Consider the following 27,510-nt stretch of genomic DNA (forward strand, 5'->3'; position numbering starts at 1 on the left):
CCAGCCAACAGCAAGTGTTTTTCATGGCAGCCTCTTTCAAAGGTGGGCAACGCCTTCATAGTAAACTTAGTTTTGTCTCATCTGGATTGTGTCCAGTCTAAAAATCTGGACAAATATCGTAAACCAAAGAAAGTTTGCACACTTCTAAGACCAGTAGCAATTAATTACTTTAAATAGAAACCCTGTCACTTACAAGCAACATAAATATTTGTATTTTGAACCTCTAAGTAGTAGTTGGGTTGACCATTCTGGCCTTAAGTGATTAAAAAAAAAATCAGTTGGTCATATTTTAACAGGGAAGACATTTATAAAGAAAGGGAGGGTCAGGTCATGGAGTAAGAAAACATAAGCCAAAAGAAAGACAGACCTGAGTTCAAATCCCAGTGACCAGTTGACTCACTTGGGAACCTTGGCCATGTTATAAGAGTTCTGGCTTCAATTTTCTGTTGGGTAAAAATGAAAATAAGAGCCTGTAACTTTTCAGAGCTGTTGTGGAGATTAAAATACATTGATTCCTAATTAGATTCTAAACTCTTTGGAATCAGAAACCCAGTGTGGTCCATCTGTATTTTTCTTCTTTTTCTTAATATGTATTTATTTTTGGCTGCATTGGTCTTAGTAGCAGCAGGATCTTTCTCTGTGGTGTGTGGGCTTCTCTCTTGTTGGGGCCTGCAGGCTCCAGAGCACATGGGCTCAGTAGTTGGGCCACACAGTCTTTGTTGCCCCGTGGCATGTGGGATCTTAATTCCAGGATCAAGGATCCATCCTGGGTCCCCTGAGTTGGCAGGTGGATTCTTTACCACTGGAAGTCCCCTGTTGAGCTCTACTTCTATATTGGTCTGAATTGGTGCCATTTACTCACTTTGACTTCAGATGGGCTTCTTAACCTTTCTGAGCCTTAATTTTCCATTTGCAAAGGGAGTAAAACAGTAAAAATGATAGAACTCTATACCCTAGCTAAGATGTATAAATTCCTGTCACAGAATCATTAAACAACTAGACTGCACATGGGCTCTTTATCCAATATTATTTTGTGAGTAGATATGTAGGCTTTCTGCAGGTATTAGTTGAATGCTAGACTTGGCTCATTTTAGGGTAACTACAGTTTGGGTGAAGTGGAAAGTTGGACAGTTCTGGAAAAGGTCTACAGGAATGATGGGACAATCTCTCCCTGATGATCTGATTTTGGTCATGCAAAAGTGCAAAAATTTCTCATTCACTCTCCCACCCTACTCTTCTCCTACCCTCACAAATGCTTTCTAAAAATCACTTTGAGAACAGGAGGCTGTGTTTAATTTTGCACAAACTTGAAGCTGTGGCTGGAGGGAGCAGGGCTCTGGGGTTGGGTCACTTTGGTAACACTTCCCACATGACTTTATCAATGGGTGGGCCACGAAAACTTATCCCATGTTTTTTTACACCCCACCCCCAAACCGCCCAACCTGCCCAAGTGTTAGTTTTTCAAAGCCCAAGAACTTTCAAAGGCTGAACCCAACACAGGGGCTTTTCTTCACGCTTTGATTTTCTGCCCATTAAGTGTTTGTCAGTGAGTTCGTATTTCACCTCCCCTGCAGCCTACACATCCCAAGAGGTCCCTGGAGGTTTAGGAAGTTAATTGATCCTTGATTAAAAGAAGGAGAAATGCTTGAGTCCGAGGTCTTAGAATCACCAGATGGGGTGTGTGTGTGTGTGTGTGTGTGTGTGTGTGTATTCACTTACATTTTCGTTTTTCTTTGCAAAAAGCTTATAATGTACCTTTCAGTATAGATAAATTTAATTCCAGGATACTGGCCTCAGAGTTTTAATAATATTAGACACTAGTGTGTGTAGTACACGGTAAATGTTCAGGGAACAGGAACCAGTGCCGTAGCCTTGACTGTTCCAAACAAAGCACTTTCTTTCTTCAAAGATCATGAGATTTGCTGAGCTTCAATTAATTATTAATACTCATAGGTGCTTCCTTCTCTCTATTTTAAGTGACTCATTTACTTTAGAATGTGCCCAGGAGTCAGAGCATTTGAGCCCATCCACCTCCACAGCTTTTCTGACCCAGTGACTCTGGTAAGTCACTTTAATCCCTTTGAACCTTAGGGTGACTTAATGTGTTAACGTTTATGACTGCTTCTCCTATTGGCCTTTGGGCCACTGGAAGGCTGGGGCTCCAACTCAGTAGTTCCATCAGTGCTGAGAACAGAACAGGCTGCAGGTTTGTCTGACTTGCCAGTTTATGTGGGGATCTTCTGTACCTTGGGTATCTCTCCCACCCCCGTGGCCAGATTTAAAAGTGCATTTTCGTCATAGCAGTGACCCTCATTTTGTGGATAGCCTATTGCAGTCCCATGCTCTGTGATCAGTTACGTAGTTGTATCTGACTCTTTGGGACCCTGCCAGGCCCCTCTGTCCATGGCATGGGATTTTCCAGGCAAGAATACTGGCTTGGGTTACCATTTCCTCCTCCAGAGGATTTTTCCTGACCCAGGGATGGAGCCTGTGTCCCTAGAGTCTTCTGCATTGGTAGACAGATTCTTTACCACTAGTGCCACCTAGGAAGCCCTATTGCAATCCCTAAGCTACACTGTTTTTATGAGTGTATTTAGGACCCCAGGGAGAAGGAAATGGAAACTCACTCCAGTATTCTTGCCTAGAGAATTCCATGGATAAAGGAGCCTGGTGGGCTGCTGTCCACGGGGTCGCACAGAGTCAGACATGACTGAAGCGGCTTAGCATGCATGCCTGCATTGCTGCTGCTGCTGCTAAGTCGCTTCAGTCGTGTCTGACTCTGTGCGACCCCATAGATGGCAGCCCACTAGGCTCCTCTGTCCCCAGGATTCTCCAGGGAAGAATACTGGAGTGGGTTGCCATTTCCTTCTCCAAGGCATGAAAGTGAAAAGTGAAAGTGAAGTCGCTCAGTTGTGCCCGACTCCTAGCGACCCCATGGACTGCAGCCTACCAGGCTCTTCCATCCATGGGATTTTCCATGCAAGAGTACTGGAGTGGGCTGCCATTGCCTTCTCCTATGCCTGCATTAGGATCCCAGAAACCTACTCACATGAGTGTCAAATTAAACCTCCCCTCTGGACCATCTTTAGTGTCCCCTGTAGAGTGCTCTTTTGTGCGTTCATTGTACTTTCTACATCTGTCGGTCCTCACACTGTAAAAATATTTTAGTGCACTTGTTTTCATGACCCTTTTTACAACACCAGGAGCTTCTTGAGGCCAGGTACTTTGATGTACTGTCACCTCAATTTCCAGTACCTATCACTAGGCATTTTCTTGAAATGAAACAGTCAGGAAATATAGTGATTGGTAATAAAAATAGTGCCAACATTGGAAATGGAAATCCTGCTTTGGATTAGAATGGCCTCATCTCTGTGTCCTGGAGAGGCAAGGCGTTATGTCACTTGAGGACTGGCTGCCCCATTGAGGGAGACATATTTATGCTTTTCCCATCAACCAAAGGGAATCTGAGGTTATTCTTTTCCTGGAGCCAAGTCAAGACTCTACTGGCATCACCCCCAATCATGCCACAAGTCTGTAGGGGAGACAGAAAGGCCATTGGGTTTTCTCAATGCTGTCTCCATGCCTTTCAAGAAAATAAAACGAACCATATTCAGATCCAACTTCTTGTCTGCTTGTCGTCATCATCCATATTATTGGAACCGGAAACCCTCCCCAAGCCTTGGACTAGGAAGGAAGGAAGAGGGTTTGGAAGGCTCCCAGGTTGAGTGCAGAAGAACTGACTAGACAGATTTTCTTTCCTAACCTTCTCTGTGGGACTTTCGCTTCCTTCTTCCTTACAGAATTTTTGAGTGTCCACAATGTGCACCAGACTCTGTGCTGACCCTTCCCCATGCTCTTGCCTGTTTTTTCCCAACTAAAACAACTCCCTGTACTGATTTCATTCCATGATCTATATCTTCCCCTACTAGACTATAAGCTTCCTGAGGGTAGGACTTATGTCATCTCTGTATTCCTTGTACTTCATAGGCATATTTGAGACTCAATAAATACTTGTTGAATGAGTGAGTGAATACATTAATGTATTATACCATCCCATCAATCTCAAAGCAAGTCTTCATTTTTCCCATTGAGCATTCCCATTGAGCAGATGAGAAGGGGGTCATGAGATGGGAAGTAACTTGCTCAAGTAGTGGCGAGCAGAGTTGAAATCATTAACCGAGTTCAGTCTGACTCCACAGCTCTTTTATATGTGTTTTATTGTCCTTAGAAACATATGTTTTACAGGCCTATCATGTGAACACTATTAAAAATAGAAGCTGGAGGCCTAAGAGCGGAGCACAAATGTAAGGAACTGGGGGTCTGTTCCCTTCCTGAGTTTATTAGCAACGCTTTGGCTCCTCGGCACCGCAGAGGCTGTGGCTGGGCTCAGATGCGAAGCTAACAGGGTTGATCACGATGTGTGGAACTTTAAAAGCGGACTATTAATATCATACTGCTGGCTTCACAGCTCCTTTTCATAGCCAACTTGGCCACATTTCAAAGTGTTCAGGCAGTGGAATGAAGATGGCTCCGGCCCACAGGATATCTTCTCTCTCCTAGCCCCCAACCCAAGAGGACCAGCTAACTACACTTGCCGCCACTAAGCCAGAACACGCATTCACTGTCTCCCCTTCCTCCTCCTTTTCTCCGTCCTTGCAGAGACAGAATTTCAAGAGCTGCTGGTGATTGCCTTCCAGGGCCCCTCTGTGTTTACTTTCTGAAGGTCAGGCACAATGCTGTGGTGTGTGGCTGGGCTTTCTTTTCAAAGCACCAGTATGAATTTGATAAAGTAAATTGTTGTTCTAGCAGGAAGCAGTTAGGGGTCACAAAATAAATAGCCGTAGAATTCAAATAAATCCAAAGAATAAAACCAAATAAATCCATGTGTGTATGCACAGTGATACATAAATACACTTTTTAGAAAGTGAGCATTTTTATCACTGCTGGCCTGGACTAAAGTCATTGAAAAAACTGTGGAGTTCATGGTACATTTCTTTTTTTTTTTTTTTTAAGGCAGTCTGGGCCTTTGAGTAACATGACGTGAGCTTAATTCTTTTGGAAAAACATGAAAATGGAATCTTATCTTTTAAATGGCTGCTTATCACATTTTTTTCCCCCACTAATGAAATTCCTATATGGATGAAACCAATTTGTAAAGTTAAATTGGGGATTCGGGCACTTTGGAGGTGGACTAAGAGACTCTAAGTGAGCTAAACAGTCATTCTGAGCCTCTCTTTTCTCTACTGGGAGATGAGTGATAGTAGTGCTTATATGATTTTAAAATGACCACTCAGGGTTGTTAGAGGGTTCAATGCAAAAATGGATGCAAAGTGTCTTATACATTGTTGGCGCACATCAGCAGTGGCTATTATCATTGACCAGATATTTTTCATGGTCTTCCTTAGTCTTGACATTCAGTGGCTCACCTTTCACTTTTATTTTACCTTTTCCTCATCTTGGTGAGGTGGCAATGGGGCTTGGTGTTGAACTTGGAGGTAGGGGAGGAAGTGTCTTTCAAGCTTAAGAGGAGAGCATGAACCAAGACAGAGGTCCTGTGTCATTTGGTTGGAGTGTGTGTCAAGGAGGTTTGGGTTGTGGGAACTCCAGAGGTTGGACTTAGGGACATCATCTTGTCCTGTGTGGTGGGGAACCATTGACAAACCTTGAGCATGGCCGTGACATGCTCATGCCCAGGAAGTAAACAGGTGGATATATGTAAGAGGCACAGAAGGCCAGGAGACCAATTTGGAGGCTGCTGCCTGGTCCAAGCAAAAGAGATTGTGGGCCTTCACTTTTTGCTTCAGGCTTATAAGGGCCTTTCCTGGCAGGTGATGAAATCTATTTTCCATGACCTTTAAGAAAATGGCATCTGAACTGGACGCTGATAAACTCGCAGCAGCTGCGAGAGTGCCTCGCGGTGCTCCTGATGCCCTTGGGCTCCGCTCCAGGTCTGCAGGCAGCAGGGCCCAGCTCAGCTCTGTTCAGTCTTGTCAATGACTTGTTGAACAGTGAAATAAAAGAATTGGAAATGCTGTTCACTGAGTAGCTTCTGTATGCCAGCACTCTGCTAGGAGTTGTGGATGCTTTGATCCCCTTTAGGCATTAGTACAACTCATTTGTGAGGGAACTGAGGCTCAGGAAGATGGAGAAGGAAGCAGAAGCCACATTGCTAGGAAGTGGTGGATCTGGGGGTTCAAATTCAGATTATCTTACTCCAGGGTTTTCAGAATTCCATGCCTGAACGCCTTGAGGTGAGCTTTTCAAAAGGGAAATGGTTGGCTTAAGAGAGGAAGGCACTTGGAGGCATCATGAGACCTCATTAGATTTGGAACTTTGTTAGTGATAATTAAAAATCATGCTTTGACTTTAGCAGGATGATGTAGATTAGTGGAAAAGCTCCTGCCTGGTGCTTGCACTGTCTCCCTCTGTGCTCTTGGTCAAGACAAGAGGCTCATGCTACATCTCTTAGTCATGAGTGAAGGCAGAAAAGGGGTGCATGTGGAGAAGGCTTTGTTGTTGTTTCGTCACTTAGTCAGTCTTGTCTGACTCTTTTGCGACCCATGGACTGTAGCCCGCCAGGCTTCTCTATCTATGGGATTTCCCACGCAAGAATCCTGGAGTGGGTTGCCATTTCCTTCTCCAGGGGATCATTCCAACCCAGGGATGGAACCCTGTCTCTCCTGCACTATAGTCGGATTCTTTACCACTGAGCCACCTGGGAAGCCCCAGAGAAGGCTGTGCTGCTGCTGCTGCTAAGTCGCTTCAGTTGTGTCCGACTCTGTATGACCCCATAGGTGGCAGCCCACCAGGCTCCCCCGTCCCTGGGATTCTCCAGGCAAGAACACTGGAGTGGGTTGCCATTTCCTTCTCCAATGCATGAAAGTGAAAAGTGAAAGTGAAGTCGCTCTGTCGTGTCCGACTCTTCGCGACCCCATGGACTGCAGCCTACCAGGCTCCTCCGTCCATGGGATTTTCCAGGCAAGAGTACTGGAGTGGGGTGCCGTGGGGTGCCATGGGTCACTACAAAGGCAAGGAATTGACATCACTATCGATGCTGCTATCTTGGGTGATGTTTGCTTCTTCTTTGGCCCCTTTGCACTGATGTTTTCCCTGTTTTGTTTTCTCCCCTGTACATGGTGATGATGGTTCCATCTTGACCAGCCGGCCTGCCTTTCATCATCATCGAGACGAGCACCATCAAGCCTTACCACCGGGGCTTTTACTGCAACGACGAGAGCATCAAGTATCCGCAGAAAACTGGGGAGACAATCAACGACGCTGTGCTCAGCGCCGTGGGGATTGTTATTGCCATCCTCGCGGTAAGCGCCCAGACTTCGATGGGCAACCTGTCTGATTCCCTGGCAGCACATCATGGTCTATCTGATATAGCAGAGGTTTAGAAGATCAAGTAGAATTTCACTTGATTAACACTATTTCATGCAGTTACTACTATTACTAAAAGTATTGGGTTGGCCAAAAAGTTTGTTTGGGATATTCAAAACCCAAAAGAGCTTTTTGTCCAACTTAATATTTTAAAATAAAAAAATACATATACACTGTAAGTATTATAAAAGTATGCTAAGCAACCTTCTAAAATACTTTGCATACATTATCTCTACAATAGTCAAAGTGTAGATATTGTCCTTATCTTTCTTCTACAAATTAAGAAACGGAGGTCCGCAGAGTAAAAATAATTTGCCTAAGGTCACTTGGTTCATGAATGATAGAGTTGGGGCTTAAACCTAGTTGTCTTCCTTATCCCAGGCTTCCCAGGTGGTGCTAGTGGTAAAGAACCCGGCTGCCAATGCAGGAGATATAAGAGATGAGGGTTTGATCCCTGAGTCGGGAAGATCCTCTGGAGGAGGTCACAACAACCCACTCCAGTATTCTTGCCTGGAGAATCTCATGGACCAAGAAGCCTGGCAAGGCTACAGTCTGTGAGCTCATGAAGAGTTGGACACGACTGAGTGACTGAGCATGCATGCACGTCCCTTACTCCAGAGTCTGAGCTCTGAGCCACCATGCTGTAAATCTGAACCCCAGAGGACAGGAGAAATGCCTTCCTGAATATCTTGGGCATTTTCTGTGTTTTTTTCCACGCGATTGTGCTGCTGCTCTGACAGTGATAATGCCACTGGCATGATCTGCATATTGTTTAATTCTCTCACCTGGTAAATGAGACTTGCAGTCCAAAGACCTAGGTTCTAGACCTGGCCCTCCACTGCCAAGCTGTACATATTTAAAACCAAGGGTGACCATCTTGCTTCAAAGCTTTGCAGTGAGGAATAAAAGACATCATGAATATTGAAGTACTTGATAAACCCTTAATTGCTGACCAGGTCGCTCATACCCAGGGGTAAAGTCTAGACTTATATCCAGATCTTCCCTTAGAGGATGACGCCCTCACTGCAGGTGCAAAAATGTGCTACCAGCTTGACAAGGTCCAGAATTATTTTGAGCAGTGGTAGCCATGTGGGAATTGGGGTATCGTCTATCTGGGCTGTACTTAGATCACAGCTTTGTTTTAGATGTGTCCATTTAGAGCAGGGGAGGGGACGAGTGAGGGAATCCAGTCTTATAATTTGTAGTTCATACGTTTTCACAGACATCCATTCCACATATCCGCTATTTTCAGTTTTTTCTTTGTCCTTGAACCCCAGCAACATGGGCAAAGGGCTAAGTATCACGTTCACCAAGATAAAAAATTCTCTCTTCTAGATTCTAAGTCATCTTTGTGTTAATCCAATCATGGAAGCTTATCTTTGGCCTGTATTAGCAAGCCAAGAAGGGAGAAAGTTAATGGACTTCTCCAGGCCAGAATACTGGAGTGGATAGCCTTTCCCTTCTCCAGGGGATCTTCCCAACCCAGTTCTCTCATCTTGCAAGCGGATTCTTTACCAGCTGAGTCACCAGGAAAGCCCAAGAATATTGGAGTGGGTAGCCTATCCCTTCTCCGGCAGATCTTCCTGACCCAGGAATTGAACCGGAGTCTCCTGCATTGCAGGTGGATTCTTTACCCTCTGAGCCACCAGGTAAGCCCAATATTAAGAACACTGCATGTAAAATAGGGGCTTAGTGTTCCCATCATTCAAATGGAAAATCAGAAGCCCAGAGGAGTTCAGTGATATCTCAAAGTCAAAAGCAAGTAAAAATTGGGGTTCAAACCTAAACCTGGTTTATTCCAAAGCCCTCTGTCCGTGTTGCTGACTTGATTGTGGACAGGCGGTTGGCTGTCCTAGTCAAGTGCTCGGTGGGATAGGCGATTAGCTACTCTTGCCTTCTCTGCATCAAATATAAACAGCTGATGGTCCACGGAGTGCACTCCATGAAGTTTTTCTTTTGACTTCCCCACTCTGGGGGTGGGTTATAAACTTTGAGACCCCTCTTTGTTTTTTAATAACATCGTAAACCAGGCACACAATCAACAGTTTGACATTGGGGAGGGGGCAGGGAGGCAAGTAGAATTCTTTCCAACCTTTAAAAGAAAAACAGTCCATGTGGCAAGTGTAGTAAAGGTGGACTAAGGATCTTTGTGTTCAGAAGCTGAGAAATACAAAATCTAATTTTACTCTTTGCTCCAAAGTTACAGTTGGGGTTGAGTTCTTTAGGAAGAATGGCTTTGCCTGGAAAAAACGTTTGTAATGGAAGGTGAATACTTAACATGGTATCTGGTGCTCAGGTTTGAACAGGTGTTTTGACACTTGGACGCTCAGTTAAATTGAATCCTTTTAGAAGCTGGCTCTAACTCCCTGTTGAGGTAAGAATATCACATTCACAGGGATGGTCTGTGGTCTCTGCTCTCTTTACGTGCAGTTATTAATGGCCTGCCTAGTGGGCTGCTCCTGGGCACGGCACCAGGGAGAGAGACCTGGGGCCCCCTAAAGTATGTGAATTAGGTAAATCCCTGGGCTGCCCTGGTGGCTCAGTCAGTAAAGAATCCGCCTGCGATGCAGGAGACCCTGGTTCCATCCCTGTGTCAGGAAGATCCCTAGAGAAGGAAATGGCTACCCACTCCAATATTCTTGCTTGAGAAATTCCCACGGACAGAGAAGCCTGGTGAACTACATACAGTCCATGGGGTCACAAGAGTCGGACGTGATTTAGCAACTAAACCACTGCCACCTGGGTTTTCTAGGCCTCATTTTCCTCATCTGTAAAATGAGAGTACTGTTTGATTTCTCACCTGGGGGGGAACATCCTTAGCTGCAGTGGGCTAGGAGGATCCAGGGTGCTCATGTCGCTTCTTCTGGATCCTTGCTTCTTCCTTGCTCACTAAGAAAAACCTGCTTTGAAGAGCTTATTTATGTCTGGCTTCTCTCCTCCTGTCACTTGGAAGTTTTAATTAAAATGCTCCCTGACCTCCCAGATTCCCCTGAAAGAGTCATGCACTGGGCCTTGGCTGTGGCATGGGATGTTATGGGATGGGCTTCGAGGACGTTTCCCCCACCCACACAGTGCCAGCAGCATAGGTCTGGATGGTGCTTCCCTTTGGTTCTGAGAAAGCCGTCCTTTGTCAGGTGCTACTGTTGCGTCATGGAAAATTAGGGGTTCAAGCCTTTTGCACCCTCCCAACACACACACACACACACACACACACACACACACACACACAGTTTTCTGGTGTCTCGGTTTCACATGGGGTTAAAAATGTGGGCTCTGGTTCACCCCCAAGCTCCTCTGCTATGGAACGCGTAGAAAATTAGTAAGCCTCCTTGCTCTCATCTATGAAATGGAGATACTATGTCTACTTATGAAGGTTTTCAGAAATAAATGAGCTAATATGTGGAAAGTAACTCTGTGCCTGACAGGCAGTATATTCAGCAAATGTTCACTGTTTTTATTGTGAGTAAACAGCATCAAAAAATGATGAAGTAAAAAAAATAATGATGAAGTGACTTAGTCAAGACCTTTTACTTGGCAGAAGTAGAATTAGGAAAGGCCCTCCAGCCTTTGGATTCATCACATCTCCCGCTCTTCCCTTGTAGTTTATTCATGAGAACTCAGGTCTCTTGACTCTCGTGCCAATACTCTTTGCAAAAAAACTTTAGCCTCCTGATCCAGCTGCCCCTGCATATCAGCTGGAGGTGTGAGATGTGGGCTCCTAATGAGGTATGCTCACCCGCTTACCTGTCATTAAGGACCAGAGTAATCATGAACAAGAGGAAAAGCAAAGACCTCAGAGGAAAGGTGAATAATTCCCATTAATACATATGGTCAATTCTGGAAAAGCTATACAACTTGAATTCAACAACAACAACCCTCTCTCCCCTTGTGACTGGCCAGAGAGCCTGGCTGGCTCCATGCAGAATCTGCTTCTGATCAGAGGGCGTGAATGACAGTCAGGGAGGGTGAAGGGGGACCCGGAGCTGGAAATCTAATCAGCCTGCTACTTGCTGCCCTGGCCTCCTCCCGCCAAATGTCAAGTTTGTTTAAAACAACAAGAGAAGCCTTGACTGATCTGGGTGCCCCTGCTCCAGTCTGAACAGTCCCCACAACAAAGGAATGGCACACCAGTGGGGTTTCAAGATGCAAATTTCAGAAGTTATAGAGAAAGCAGACACCTTTCTATGGCAGGAGACTTGGAAAAATCGGGTCATTTTGACCTCTTTTTCAGATGTATCTTAGATTTTGAAATTATAGCATAATAGGAATTCCTTCCAAATCCACAAGGCAATGGTTCCTATCCCTGCCTCTTAAGGGTTTAATGACTCTAGCAGCAGTGAGATTAGGAGCAAAAACAGTAAATATCATCTTTTATCTAGCCTTCTCTCCAATTGCCTTGCACCATGCTGTGCAAAGAATTATGCACAAAGATTTTAATATGGAAAAAATGCTTAGTATTCCTTTTAAATAAACATGGGCTCAAGTGCTTGCTTTGGTCAGACCCTGAAAGGGGTTTAATAAAGATTCTTAATATCTAGGAGTTGAAGTATGATGAGTCATGAGTGAATCCACTTCTCCCTCTGGCCATAAAAATGCTCCTTTTCCTCACATCCCATCCATTTTGAACCTCTGTTATGACATTCCTAACTAGAGAAAAAGCTCAGATTTTGGCTTTGATTGAGGTTCGTGGCCTAAAACTTCTGAGCTTCTTCATTCTGTGACGTGTCCTTCAACTTCTGTCAAGGCATTGACCCCTTTGGAAAAGAACTATACCTGCGTTTACTGTAAATTGGTGACAATAGCTCACCAACTGCACGGCTGGTTCTGGGCCAAATCCACCGACAGTACGTGTGTCATCAGTGAGAAGTGGCCTTTTCATTTCTGTAGTGTTGTACAGTTTTCAAAGTGCCCTTCATGTGCACATTCTCTTGTTTGCACTTAGTAATGATTCTGTGATTCTCAGGGGTGGATTGGTATGGCTAAGGGAACTGGAGATCAAGAAATGAAGTGACTTTCCCATAATGAATGAGTGCCAGGGCCAGACCAGGAGTCCTCTGATTCTAGGGCAAGGCTTTTTGAAATGAGACCATTGCTGCCTTCTAAAGCCTGCTTCCCTTCCACAATTACCTATTAAGCCCACAGGGCGTGGCAGGTGCTGGTGATCCAGGATTGAACCTTCGCCTACCAAGCTGTGTGTTGTCTCTTGTCACTAAACTGCCCGAAGCTGCCCCATCTCCAGCAGACAGATAGCACCTTCAATATATATCACCTTGCAATGTGATTTGTGTCCACTTTTCATCTCCCCAGCTAGATAATAGGTTCCTGCAAGGCAGAGATCAGATCTTTCCCTCTTGCACGTGGTAGGTGCTAAATAAACACCAAGCCAATGTCGCCTTCTCCAGGAAGCATTCCTTGACTGCCTCCTCCCCCACCTTCCAAAGATCCCAGAGGTCCCTGAGCCCACCTCTGTCTTTGCAGTAACTGTATTGAACTATCATGTCTGTTTACTTGACTATTCCTGGTGATTCTGCTAGAGTAGGGATCGGTCTGATTTTGATTTTATATTGCAGCATAAGGCACAAACTTGGGTACTCAATATATATGATTGTGAAAATCATAGAGGAGGCCGTACATTTCGAGCAGAAACTGACAAGCATTAGGTCAAAAGATGTTAGAGGACCTAGGTGAGCAGGGACACGTGTCCTGTTTGTCTCCCTAAAATCTGGATGATGGCCTCTGATGCATGTGGGAGCCTGCTCTGTACCACATGCACATTTTTGGCTGGAGAGACAAGAAGAAGAACTTATACCTCCAAAACTTGTTTATTCAGGATCAGGCTTCGGTTTGCCCACATCTGGACTTCATTACTTCCTCCCCACCCCCCATCTCCTTTTATCTGAGAGAGCACTGCCAAGAAAACAAGGTTCCCCAAGACTGCCTCCTCATTAAAGGTTAGTCGAGTCTTCAACTCTGAAAAAAAATGTGAAGTCAGGCTGGCCGAGCGGTGCCTTGGTGGGAGACCCAGTTCCCCCAGTTTACAATCCACTATATCTGTGCAATTACCAAGACCACCAACAGAGAATGATCACGTTAATCCTTCAACTGTGTCATCCCTGATCAGAGGGCTACAGAGTTCTTCAGACCTCCTTACTGCCTAAGGAGGGGGCGGAGGGAGGGGCCCTATTTGCCATGTAACAAACACAGGCACTGAGATTAGGATTTAGGTCCCCTGGCCCCCTGGCCCCCTCAACACACACACACACACACTGTAGCAATTCTTCCTTAGTTATCATTCTTAGGGGTTCAGGACTATTTGGAAAATCTATCTAATATGCTGCTGCTGCTAAGTTGCTTCAGTTGTGTCCGACTCTGTGCGACCCCAGAGACGGCAGCCCACCAGGCTTCCCCGTCCCTGGGATTCTCCAGGCAAGAACACTGGAGTGGGTTGCCATTTCCTTCTCCAATGCATGAAAGTGAAAAGTGAAAGTGAAGTCGCTCAGTCGTGTCCGACTCTAGTGACCCCATGGACTGCAGCCCACCAGGTTCCTCCATCGACGGGATTTTCCAGGCAAAAGTACTGGAGTGGGGTGCCATTGCCTTCTCTGATCTAATATGAGGGTCATGATATTCTCCACTTTAAGTGACAATTCTTAGGAGGCTGGGCAATCTGTTCATGTGAGTCAGTGTTAGGGGATGGGATAGAGGATTAGACACCATTGACCCACTATCTAGTGGGCTGGAAACTAATATACTTTATCTTAAGTCCTCTTCAGCATCTGCAGGGGATAGGTATTACTGACCCTATTTTACTAATGAGGGAGGGTCCTAAGGTTTACAAGGGGAGTGTGGCCAGCATGAGGTCATTCTGCTTGGTGAACAGGGAGCAGGAATTGATACCCAGGTCTGTCTGGCTTCAAAACCCAGCACAGGAGCTGACATTGAAGACCCACTGTGTGCTTGGGGCTCTGCAGAGTGCTCTGTATTTAGTGAGCTAGAAACTCTAGACTTCCTGCTTGTAAAGAGCTCTTTGTATGGAGGAGGACAAAACAGCTAGGCCCCTGGGCAGATGATTGCCCAAGACTGACAGTGTGGGATAGTGGGTTTTCCTTTTTTAAAAAACAATTTTTTGTTTGTTTTAAAATAGATTTTAATTTAGTTCTTACTCTCTTTTTATTTTAATTATTTATTTGTTTTTTGGCCTTGCTGTGCAGCATGTGGGATTTTAGTTCCCCGACCAGGGATTGAACCTGCAGTCCATGCATTGGACGTGCAAAGTCTTAACCACTGGACCACTGGGGAAGTCCCTGGGATAGTGTTGTGTAGGAAGTAGTTGTTCAGAAAGTGAAAGCCTCTCTGAGTGAGATCTTCCTTAGAACATACAGGCAGCTTCTAGGCTTCTCTTTAGCCTAGAAGCTGAGATACAAGACACAGATACTGTCCTGGGAGCTTATGGAACAGGCCAAGTACATGATTGACTGTACCATTAGACCCTCAAGGAGACTAAAGAACTGGTCAGGAAGCTAGAAGATAGTCAGGGCAGAGAAGGATAGTAAGACCCAGAGAGGTGAGAGCTTCAAGGACAAAACAAGAGAAATGCTGTAAACTAGCAGTCCCCAACCTTTTTGGCACCAGGGACTGGTTTTGTGGAAGACAATTTTTCCACCCAGTGGGGTAGAGGTGGGGGATAGTTTTGGGATGACTTGAGCACGATACATTTAATGTGCACTTTATTTCTGTTATTACATCAGCTCTACCTCGGATCATCAGGCATTAGATCCTAGAGGTTGGGGACTTCTGCTGTAGATGGTCTAAGGCAGAAATAAAGTACTGTGGGAGTTGATAGGAAGATCACTGAAGGTCGTTTTCATTGGTGAAGGCTTCATCATCATCATCATCACTCATGGAGCACTCCATTTAATTATCACAACAACCCTTGGGCTCTTGCTACTGCCACCATATTATCTCCCTTTGTACACATAAGGAGACTGAGAGTCATAGAGCTCAGTTGCCCAAGACTCTTGGGTAAAGGAGCCCTCTAACCTGGTGCACTAGCTGGCATTGAGCTCTACTTTGAAGCAGAGGTGAGACTTCCATCAGAGATCCTGATGTTCCAGACAGAGGGGATGGCTTCACCGAGACTGAAACAATAGGGCCTTTTCAGGAAGTGTAAGCAGACAGACCTGTTCAGCTAGAGAAATAGAGTATAAGGGAGAAGACAAAGATAAGGTAGGAAGAGATGATTGCAAGATTATGAAACTCCTTGAGTGCTGAGGAGTTTTCACTCTCATTAATAGGCTACAGATTGATGAAAGTATTTTCAGCTCACGTGGCCAACTTTTCAACCAAGGTTAAGGATGAGTTCTGAACTGCTGTGGTGGTAATGCAAAGAGAAGAGAGAGAATAGGATGGATATGACATCCCACCTTGCAAACATGAGATGAACAGAATTGGATGACAATGGGGTAAAGGAGAGGGTGCGGTCTAAGATTTCCTGTCTTTGCAGTTCTGTGTTTGGTGGCATCTTAAGTAGGAATGGAGGCAAGAGAAGTGAGGTTTGGGGCAGAAGTTGGAATGAGTGTGACTTGGTCAGGTGGACGTGCTGATAATACTGGTTTGATAACTAGTTGGAACATTTGGCAGAAGATTGGAATAAGACTGATGGGGTAAAGGGTGAGCTGAAACTAGAGAGTGAAAGAAATGCCCTTTTGAAGGTTGTTTTCACAGGTGAAGTCACAGAGAAAAGGCAAGGATACAGCCCTAACAAGACTGACATTTATTAACAGCACCCAGAAGAGGAGCCACTGGAAAGAGAAAGGTGTTTGAGAGATAGGAAGAAAGGCAAGTGGTGATATTAAGGATGGTAGGAAATTCAAGATCAAAGGAGCGAGAAGTGGGCATTGGCAATGCTATAGAGAGAACTCTTGCGTGGATAGGCAGAGCTGATCATCTAGGAGACTCTTGTCTTTGAGTCCCTGACTTCCGTCCGTGGGATTCTCCAGGCAAGAATACTGGAGTGGGTTGCCATTTCCTTCTCCAGGAGATCTTCCCAACCCAGGGATTGAACCCAGGTCTTCCGCATTGCGGGCAGACGCTTTACCATCTGAGCCACAAGGGAAGCTCTTGGAAAATAGACTGCTTCATCTTTCAAAATGCCTCCTTTGTAAAGCTTGAGGGCTTAGGGCAGCCACTGTTGATTTCAACCATAAATAGCTTCTGTGACCTCTCTCTCTGGCTTCTTTGCTGTCCATATTCTAGCTGCTGCTGCTGCTAAGTCGCTTCAGTCGTGTCCGACTCTGTGCGACCCCATAGACGGCAGCCCACCAGGCTCCTCTGTCCCTGGGATTCTCCAGGCAAGAACACTGGAGTGGGTTGCCATTTTCTTCTCCAATGCATGAAAGTGAAAAGTGCAAGTGAAGTCTCTCAGATGTGTACAACTCTTAGTGACCCCATGGACCACAGCCCACCAGGCTCCCGCGTCCATGGGATTTTCCAGGCAAGAGTACTGGAGTGGGTTGCCATTGCCTTCTCCATATTCCAGACCTACCCATAAAGCCTAGAAACTCCACTGGTGGCCTTGGACAGATTTGGGTCCCCATTGCCTTTCCTGATCTATGAGGCACTGATCTCCTACCAAGAGGTTAAAGACAACTGAGTGGGAGAAGAATGGGAAACTAAATTTCTCATCAGTTATTTCTAGTCACTGAAGATAGTGCATTTCATTGTAGTAGATGGAGCAAAGCTCAAAGAAGATAGAGCAACACGTCTGTCTCCATCCTTAGAAGCAGGACTTTGATATGTTACATTTCCCTTTCCCTTACTGAGAAATCAGGTGAGAAAAACGATTCTTCCTTCATTAATCTCCATCATTCAGTGCTTGTTGAATGAATGAATCTCTTCTGGATTGAAAAAAGTTCATTAATTCACAGAGCTGGGATGTGAAGGGGGAGCTTGGTGCTCTGTGGCTGAAGGGGATCTGGATGTGCAGGTGCCTGACAGGGTGACATCCTGCCACCTGCTAGGGCTTCTAAGAGAAAGACAGCTAGATGCCATTGGGCAGAGCATGGAAGGCCCAGGCTGCAGCAAGCGCCCTGCCACTGTCCACTACCTTATCCCCAAGGGTGATGCAGTGGCCTCACTGGCCTTCATCACATGCATTTATAAAGTGTGGAGAATAATTTAGCAATTCTTAGGGTGTTGTGAGAAGCAGGTAATGCAATGGATAGGGAAAAGTTTTGTAAGTTGTTACAGACTATGCAGATGTTATCATTGAAGCAGATAAGAATACTAGGGAAGTTTGTCCTTCGAATTTGGCAGCAGAAGATGAGTTCTCAGACTCTGTAAGAGGGATTGTTAGGACTCTGTGCAAAAGCCTTACTTTTCTTGGGATAATCTATATAGTGGACTGTTACAAATAACACGAACACTGCAGTAGAGTAGCCCTTGCTGCCTGGAATTTAGACTTTCTTTCTGCTTTGTTCCCCTGAAAAAGACATCCTAGATGAAATGGTCAAAACCCAACATCTCCATACTCATATTTTTCTGGTTCTACCCTGGAGAGGTGGTACTTCCAAATTCTTTAGTGTGATATGTTCTTTTCCAGGGATCTCTTAGAACTATTTTGGAAAAGATGTTTTATACAAGTATAGACATTTCCTGGAGCTATTGCACGTTCCGTTTCAGATCATTGCAATAAAGCGAATATTACAATAAAGTGAGTCATGGGTTTTTGGTTTCCCAGGGCATGTAAAAGTTACGTTTACACTAAACTGTAATCTGTTAAGTGTGCAATTGCATTATGTCTAAGAAACAATGTTTATGCCTGAATTAAAAAATACTTTATTGCTAAAAAATGACCACGATCATTGATTGTAACAAATATAATAACAATGAAAAATTAGAAATATTGAAAGTATTACAAATTTCAAAACATAGTACACATAGACATGAAGTGAGCAAATGCTGTTGCGGGTCAGGGAGGGGTGGAAATAAAAGCCAATAGACTTGCTTGATACAGGTTGGTCACAAACCTTCAATTTGTGAAAAACAGCAACCACAACAGTATCTGCAAAGTGCAATAAAATGGTATGCCTGTGTTAATTTTTTGTTTCTTTTTTTCTAAGGGAAGGAAAAAAAAAAAAAACCATTATTGTTTGCAGAGCTCTTCTGCTAGGTGCCAGATATTTGATATATCATCTTCTTGATTCCCCTGGCAATCTTGCCAGGTAGATTTTAGTCCTTTTTAAGTTTTTAATTTCTTTTTTTCCCTTTAAAATTTTTGTTTTATATTGGAGTATAGTTGATTAACAGCATTGCGTTAGTTTCAGATGTACTGAAAAGTGATTCAGTTATACATATACACATATCAGTTCTTTTTCAAACTCTTTTCTCATTTAGGTTATTACAGAATATTGAGCAGAATTTCTGTTGCTATACAGTAGGTCCTTGTTGGTTGTTTTAAATATAGCAGTGTGTACTTGTCAACATATTACTCTTATTTCATAGACAAGGAGACCTAAGCCCAGAGAGGTGAAGTCACTTGTCTAGGTTCATGGTAAGAGATGGGATACACAGATCCAGATTTTTCTGGCTCCAAAAGTCAGTGCTTCTTTCACCACTGTGTAATCTCTCCTTTCCAAAATGTCTCTCCTAATGTTTTTACAAATTGTCTCTCCAGAGCAGCTCAATATTTGTGAATATGTGGGCAGTTGAGCTCTTGTATACCAGAAAAGACAGGAAGAGGAGCTGTCTTAAGAGTTGGAGCCAACTTCCCTCAAACTCAGCCATTCTCTGGCGAGGACTGATTGATCCCTTTCTGTCCCCTCATAGCTTAATTGCAATGCTTTCCCACTTTATTAGTTTCCAGATTTTGTGCCAAGTGCTTTAAAAGGCAGGTAGGGGAGAATTCTCCTCTGCTTGCCTGGCAGCCTGCCATCACCCCCAGAATCTGTTGCTTGCTGTTTCAGAAAGGGATCGACATTGAAGGCATTTTTCTCAGCCGTGAAATTTACATATCACAACTTTGCTGACTGAAGCAGAAATGAGGGCTCCAGGGGCCAGAGTGCGAGTGGGGACAGAGCCTTTGTAGGGGGAGGGGGTGGGAGGGAAGAGCTTATTTTATTACCCGGGAATAAAAACATTGCGAGTAATGAATAAAGTCCGAAAGCAGTAAATCTGGAACTCCAGACTTAGGTGTGTAACGTGTCGGAGAACAATTTAAGCCTTCGTCTCTTCTGCAGAAGTGAGGTATTTGGGCAGCCCGAATTTCATTAAATGGTCTTTTAAGGGTTAGGATTACAAGAAGCCAAACCTGGCCAGTTCATAATGATGATTTATGGCTGTATTGTCGACTCCCCGACCCTTCTGTACAAGAGGATGGAGAAAATACATAATTTGTTGCTCATTAACTCCAAGATCTGTCAGGGCTGCCCCAGAAGCCATGTGGTCCTGGAGTCATATGTCTGCTAAATGGCTTCAGCCTGATCCTGTCCTTGAAAATACACAGTTGCTATTCTATAGTGGAAATTGTTTTTAATAACAGAAATAATAAAACGATCTTGATGTAGTCTTTTGTGGGTCTTTGAACTTGAGAGTTAGAATATCTGGGCTCTACTTTTAACTGTCAGCTTTCTAGCCTCAAATCCTTCAGATAAGTCACTATTTCTCAGTGCCTTAGTATTCCCACCAGTAAACTGGGTATATTGTCCTTACAGGTTGCAGATTAAATGCAACTGTAAGTTGCAAAAGAAATAAAAAGATTGCTAGTATTATTAGAGTTGTTATTGGGAATTTGAGGGGCCATCAGATGTTCTCTTTATATCATTATCTTCCTGTGAGAGGAGGAAGCATTTTACTTAGCAGCTTGCTATTTGCAAAACTGTGGCATTGAAAACTGAAGTTTCAGAATGAAGGATGTGAGAGCTAAAGGTTGTCCTTGCGGTGTAACCAAACCCTTTCTCCCTGAGATGACTGAAGCAGAGAGGTGACTCCCCTGGGATTAATCAACTATAAAATGATGTAAGAGATGCTGATCTGCAGTGGGAACCCACATGTTCTTTTTCAGTTATCAAATTGGAAATCACACCCAAGACATGCCCATTTAGAAATAGTTTCTTAATCTGTTTCAGTGGATGGTTCAAGGAACTCAGAAGCCATCCTAGGGCAGAATTATGCATGGGGTCTTGATTCTGTTCTTGGCTTGTGTCATCTCACAAGTACGTTTCCTTTCCTGCTGCTTATTATCTTTGCTTTGATGAGAGGCTACTGGTGAAGGTAGCACGGGAGAGCTGGGAATAAATGTCACTGCAGTTATGAAGGAATTAATCACGGAGTCTAGTGCCTTCATTTTGCAAATGAAGAAGCTGACTTGTCTCAGATCACTCAGTGAGTAGGGACTCGAACTCTGGCCCCTTGACTCCTAGTTTAGTGCTTCTCCCCCATGTCTAAAGTCAAGTGAGCATGATTTATAAAAAAAGAAGAAGAAGGAAGAGAGAACATGATGGTGGTAATAAACATCTGGAACATGTTAGCCCATAAGGTTACACAGGGTAAAAGCATAAACAGGTTCAAAAGGGGAATTAGACCATGAATGGTAGGAAAGAATGCTGGGTGGAGAATTAGAACACCTGGGTTTAATCTTTAGATGTGAGTTAATTTGAACTTCAGTTGCTTCCATATATAATGGACCCTTTCATTTATGACTGGCTAGGCTTCTCAGATTTTAATCTCTGCAGCATGTTGTCAAAGGACTCTTGGTAATGTTTAGAGGACATTTCCAATTTTGCAATAAAAACAACCGTGTGGACCACCATCTTGCCCCTTCATTCACTGATTCATTCAGCTGATAGTCCTGCTGCTGTCCCAGAGAATGGCTAAGCCAGGATGCCAGACGGGGCTGGCCTTTGACCATCTCTCTAAGGGAATCATATGATCTCGGAAATTCAATATGATCCAGGAAACCAAAGGGTGGCACTGAGAAATCACCAGTATTTATAAACACAGGAGCACTGTATAAATGTTAGCAGCACTAGTAGCTGTTCTCACGACTGCACCTGCTTGCCCCTGGGCCCAGCTGGCATTTCATGGCCATCCTCCCCTCCAGACTTGGGAGCCCTGGACTTGGATCAGACGCCCAGCCTGGATGCCTTCCCCAGCTGAAAAAGAATGAGGGGAGACCATGAGAAGAGTGCCCGGATGTGTCAGTCTATTGCTTCCCTTGTGGCTGTGAACATGCTCTCTGTTCCCTGAAAGGGCACGTGTGGCTCATCAGCCTTCCCTGTGAGGAAGTGTGAAAGGGGCTTTGTGGTGAGTGATGAGTTGAACATCGCTGTCCCGGCACTGTGGTTGTGACCAGGAAGCGGCCAGGGCTGTGCTGTGGAGTTAAGTCAAGGACAGCAGGCTGAGGGGTGGTGTAGCGCCAGCGCAGAACTTATCCTCAGCTGTGTAGGCATTTAAGGTGTTTACCTTACGGAGAGTCAGCTGACCCCCTTCCCTGCCCCAAGCCCCCACCATTCTTTACCTGCATGTAGAATCAGGCAGTTTCAGTTAGAGTGCTTTTCCTCTCTGAGTCTCAATCTATCTCCTGGTGGTTGTGGGGGTGTCATAAAGTATATAAAAAATAAATACTGACATGCTGTTCATAATCAATAGTTGCTGGCTCTTTTGTATTTTTTTTTTCTTTTTAAAGAAGTTATGAATCTCCCTCCCCTAAACGTTAAAGAGTAGACACCGTGGGATGGAGGAAGGATATGAAAACCCCGACTTGCTCACTGTCTTTCAGGATGGAGGAGACAATGCAGGCACCCTTGGGAGTTCACAAACTCTGAAGGGCCTTGGGTAAAAGTTTCTTGGTTTGTAGGCCAGTACTCTTTTCATCATGCCCTACTTAAGAGTAAAATGAAAGAATCCCTTTCTGTGACCCAGGGCATTTCCAGCACTTGCCATGTTTCTGACTACCTCTGTAGAGGCTCAAGTTATTTTAGACGGACACCAGGTAGGTGACAGAACCTGGATTCAAACCCAAAACCAATTCAGGGAGCATTCACCCTTTCCCGAAGAAACCTCCGCCAGGGCCCAGTGTGGCACAGGCGAAGGCCCTGTGTAGGGTTTGATTGTGGTTGGTGATTCGTGACCCCCAGTCCTAGAATCTGGAGATTTGCTCAGACCCTCTGACATCTTGCCATGCTGTGCTGAGTCGCTTCAGTTGTGTGCGACTCTGTGCAACCCTATGGAGTATAGCCCTGGCTCCTCTGTCCATGGGATTCTCCATGCAAGGATACTGGAGTGGGCTGCCATTTCCTTCTTCAGGGGATCTTCCCGACCCAGGGGTCTGACCCACGCCTCTTATGTCTCCTGCATTGGCAGTCAGGTTCTTTACCACTAGCGCCACCTTGGCCACCCTTAATCATGATTTTGGTTCCTCAATAGCTAAGTCCTTATTTGTCTCTCTCTTTGGTAATATGTGTGTGTGTGTGTGTGTGTGTGTGTGTGTGTTGGGTTGGCCAAAAAGTTCATTCTGGTTTTTCCATAGTGGAAAAACCCTAACTAACTGTTTGGCCAACCTGATACACACACACACACACACACACACACACGGATATCTATATCTTAATATAGATATTAATATATATTTTATATATTTACATATGACCGTATTTGATTACATATATTTCTTCCTACAAAGGTCCAATATGGCCATGTACGACTTTTTATATAAGGAAAAAATGACTGTGTTAGTATTTCAATCTTTTCTCCCATGCACATTGGTGTCTTACATACTTCTTGAATAGAAAATTGGGATTTTTCTAGATTGTAACCTATAGCTATGTACTGAATATCTTCTTATGTCACTGAATATCCTCACCGCCTCACTTTTGTTGATGGGTCCTGATGCCGCCTCACTTCCCTCTCCGTTGTCTTTCAGATCATCACAGGGGAATTCTACCGCATCTATTACCTGAAGGAGAAGTCCCGCTCGACAATTCAGAATCCCTACGTGGCAGCCCTCTACAAGCAGGTGGGCTGCTTCCTCTTCGGCTGCGCCATCAGCCAGTCCTTCACAGACATTGCCAAGGTCTCCATAGGGCGCCTGCGTCCTCACTTCTTGAATGTCTGCAACCCTGATTTCAGTCAAATCAACTGCTCCATGGGCTATATTCAAAACTACAAATGCAGAGGCGAAGACAGCAAAGTCCAGGAAGCCAGGTGAGACTCCACCTCCCGTGGCACTGGGTGCACGCCTTTGCTGCAGGCAGATCAGTGAGTACTTACTTAGTACCAAGCTCAGTGCTGGGGCCCTGATTCAGATGGACGAATAAGGCAAAGTCCCCATTCCTAAGGAACTCATAGTCAAATAGCTGACAGATGGTAAAAACAATTACAGTGGAGCTTTGGTAAGTCCATTCATTCATCTGTTTTTTCTTTCATTTATTTGTTCATTCATGGGTGCTTGCTACGTCCCGGGCAAGGTGTCCAAAGCACTACCACGGATGCAGCAATGAGCAAATGCTACTCTTAGGGTCACAGTCCCGGGAGGGAAGACAGACAGACCGGCATGTAGTGGGGATATGAATATGGCCCTTACACAGCCATCTCTTGCTCTTACAGGAAGTCCTTCTTCTCTGGCCATGCCTCCTTCTCCATGTACACTATGCTGTATTTGGTGGTAAGTACTTTGTCTCTGATTCCAATGAAGTCCAACCCCAGCTTAAATCTCATCTGTACATACAGCCCTTGTAATGGTTAGGGGCAGACTTCCCTGAGGAATCTTTGAAAAAGAGGTTGGCTAGAAGAATTAGTTTCTATTCTGAGCCCTGCCACTGCGTCAGCAGAAGTCATTTCACTTTCCAGATTTTTCCCGTTTTTCAAATAAAAATAATATTTACCATGGCTGCTTGATAAGGATTGAGCACCCATTTTGGAATGATTAAGTGATAAAGACACTTGTATAACATTTTGTGGTAACAAGCACCATTTTCTGAAAATCCATTAACTCAGTTGAGCCTTACAGGAACTTTGTTATAAGTAATATTATCTCTACTGTGGGAAAGGATCACTAAGTAGGGTTCAGACAATTCAAGCAAAGTGCCAAAATCACTTAGACACCAGAACTATCGCTCAAGTCCATGCCTTCTGATCAAATTCCTCATAATGTTCTCCATGCCGTGTCCTCCTCCATCGTCTTCTGATTTAGGCTTTAAATGTCATTATCTGTCTGCAGAGTGATTTTGAGTTTTGCAGACTCCTTCTGCATCCATGAGCACAGGTGACCTCATAATAACAGAGTGAAGTAGGAAATCCTCAGCCCCAGTGCTCAGATCTAGAGACCAAGGCCCAGAGAGGATCACAGTGTGTTGGAGGGCCTTCAACTAGTGGTGGACCCGTCTGAGGCCCCATGTTGGCCTTGCCATGGCCATGCTTCCTGGAGATGCTGGGACGGTTGATGCAGGTGAAGCACCCCACCCCCCTCCGGCTGCCACGTAGACAGACAGCTGCTGGTCTGTTTCTGTTTGTCAGTTAAATATGGTCCCCCTGCCTTTCCCCTTGAAATGAGGTTCCTATGCCAAGGCACTTCCTGCTTTTGGCTGCTTTGATGGAGTTCAGAGTGAGAAGGCCCTGAGAGGTCAGACATAGCTCAGAGGAGCATAAAGTTGTTTAGAAAAAGAGCATTTTGCTTTCGTATTTAAAAAAACATAATTAAGAGTTGGAAGAAACAACAGAGAGGTTTTTTTGTTTTGTTTTTTTCCCCCAGTCCTTTCCAAGTCTGGAGGCCTCCAGGCTTCCCGTTACCTAGGATACAGAGCTACAAGGTGGGCCCCAACCTCTAAAAGCATTAAACATGGATTTTTAAAATTCATGGATAGTACTTCCCACCATACTTTATTTTTCTGTTGTTTTTGTTTCTGCTTTGCTCTGAGGAAGGACAGTTTAACTGATATTTCATTTCCTGCTGCATTTGTATTTTACCCAGGTCTGGAAGCAATTTTACAAAATGTAATTTCACTCTTTTGTAAAGTACAAGTGCTGACAGGTTTCTGGTACCTTCTGTGTGCCAGGCACTGTGTCGTGCTCATGCTATGACTCTGAGATTCTCTCAGTAACCCAGCGAGATGCGTTTTGTGTTCAGTTTCAGACACAGAAATAAACAAATCTGAATTTAAGAGGCAGGAAGGCTATTTGAAGGCTGGTCTTCATGACCCGAGCCTTGTTGTATGTTCTTTTCATGGTGCTGTGTGATAAAAAAAATCAAACAAACCTCTGCAGGATAAACTTAAGATACAAGCTCAAACCCTAATCCCAGTGTCACTTGAAGGCAACCTGCTTTTCTCAGATCTGCTCTAATGGGTGAGATGCTGCCTTACCCCCACTGCGCATCACCTCCTGGCAGCTATGATTATAGCAAAAGCGCTCTACGGGGGTGTTGGGTAAGGTGTGGATTGTGACTCAGTGTTTATTTACATCTTCAAGGGAGGAAAAAACTATAGTGGCTAGAAAGAGAGAGAGAGGAAGAAAGAAAAGAACCTCTTTAATCCTTCATCTCTGCAGCATATTTTGACACATTCTTTGGAGCACCTGCACACACACATTCACAATTCACAGGCACCCACATATACAATGTGCAAACTCAGGGCTCTCTTTTTAGCTCTAAGATTATCTTGTCTTAAAATAACCTCTGAAAGTAAGAGCTGAGAAGTAGGGAGGACAGTGTCCTTCACCATGGCTCCTTTTTATGTGATGTTACACAGAAATCTCAACCCTTTGAAAGTCCAATTTGCAAAGCCTTCAAAGGAAGTTTGAAGAACACTTTGCTGCCTGTCTGGGGAAGTAGAAGATACTGCAGTCCATCAGAGAAGCTCCTCCCGCAGCTTTTATGTTGAGCTTCAGGAAGTGCCTGAGTTGGACACATGAGATTCTGGCAGCCCCTAGAGCCCTGTGGGATTTTGTTCAGGCAACCTGGGCTCCAGCTTCCTTGGAGCCTTGGGAACATTCCCATTTGGACTGGCTGAGTATGGCATTGCCAGTGTTTGCCTTTAGAGTCAGACAGACCTGGGAGATTCTGGACATGCTAATTACTAGCCGTGGAACTGTGAGTTGGTTTCTTAGGTTTTGAATCTCAGTGTACTCTTCTGTCAAGTGGAGACAATCGTGTCTGTTTTTGGAAGTTGGTGCCACTTTTCTTCTCTAGGCTCTGCTTTCACCAGCTACCAAATGTCAGAGTGGAATTAGATGGTGTCTACTGTCTAATTGATTTCTCAGTCCCTCGTGGTTGTTTTTAAAAGAAGTTTGGATTAGGTGTTGAAAGGGAAGATGGGAAGCAGGCAGAGACAATTTTGTCCTGATTTCCATGGAGTTCAGAGAGCGACGGACCAGAACACCAGCCATCCCTTTGCCAGGCTGCCATCTAGAGCTTCCCATGGCTTTGGAGGGTGCTCCGTATTAGGTTTTGATTTGGAAAATGGATAGCTTGGAAAAACCATAGCTCCAAACACCAAATTATCTCTGGGTACAAAAGCTTAAGGATGAGGTTAAGGCTTGCCAGAGATTAATGCAGATACAAATCAGAGAAATCCCACAGCATATATAAACCTAAACGGTGCTCCCTACCCTTGAGCCCTGGTCTAAACTCCAGAGGACCACATCTGGATTGGCCCTGAACCTTCATGGTCAGGGACTGAGGATGACCTGGCTGTCTGGATAAAATGCCAACACGGTTGGGGGAAGGAAGGGGGCACCAATTCACATAGCATATCTGGAGTTACCTCTGTTGTACCAGGCACGCTGCTGCCTTCTGGGGCTACTAGATTAATCAGCCCTGGGCCCTGCCATCAAGGAACTCACCTATGCTTTCTACATTCATCATTCAGCACCAGTTTAGTGAGGAATTGCTTCCCAGGTGGAGCTAGTGGTAAAGAACCAGGTTGCCAATTCAGGAGACATAAGAGATGCAGGTTTGATCCCTGGGTCAGAAAGTTTCCCTAGAGGAGGAAATGGCAACCCACTCCAGTATTCTTGCCTAGAGAATCCAATGGACAGAGAAGCCTGGTGGGGCTACAGTTCATGGAGTCACAAAGAATTGGACATGACTGAAGCAACTTAGCATACGCACATGCAAGCCTCATGCTAGAGGTGGGA

General features: G+C 44.7%; 1 protein-coding gene across 2 annotated transcripts in view; it reads left to right on the forward strand.

Annotated features, from left to right (window-relative positions):
- Window positions 1-27,510, forward strand: part of PLPP3 (phospholipid phosphatase 3) — an 89,624-nt gene that overhangs the window by 37,956 nt on the left and 24,158 nt on the right. For both annotated transcript variants that reach the window (XM_045166150.1, XM_006050675.4), the window contains exons 2-4: window positions 7,162-7,319; window positions 23,303-23,583; window positions 23,986-24,043. In XM_045166150.1, coding sequence (XP_045022085.1) covers window positions 7,162-7,319; window positions 23,303-23,583; window positions 23,986-24,043 — 497 coding nt within the window. The remainder of the gene's footprint in view (window positions 1-7,161; window positions 7,320-23,302; window positions 23,584-23,985; window positions 24,044-27,510) is intronic.

Source organism: Bubalus bubalis, chromosome 6 (assembly GCF_019923935.1).
Source record: "Bubalus bubalis isolate 160015118507 breed Murrah chromosome 6, NDDB_SH_1, whole genome shotgun sequence".
NCBI classification, from domain to species: domain Eukaryota; kingdom Metazoa; phylum Chordata; class Mammalia; order Artiodactyla; family Bovidae; genus Bubalus; species Bubalus bubalis.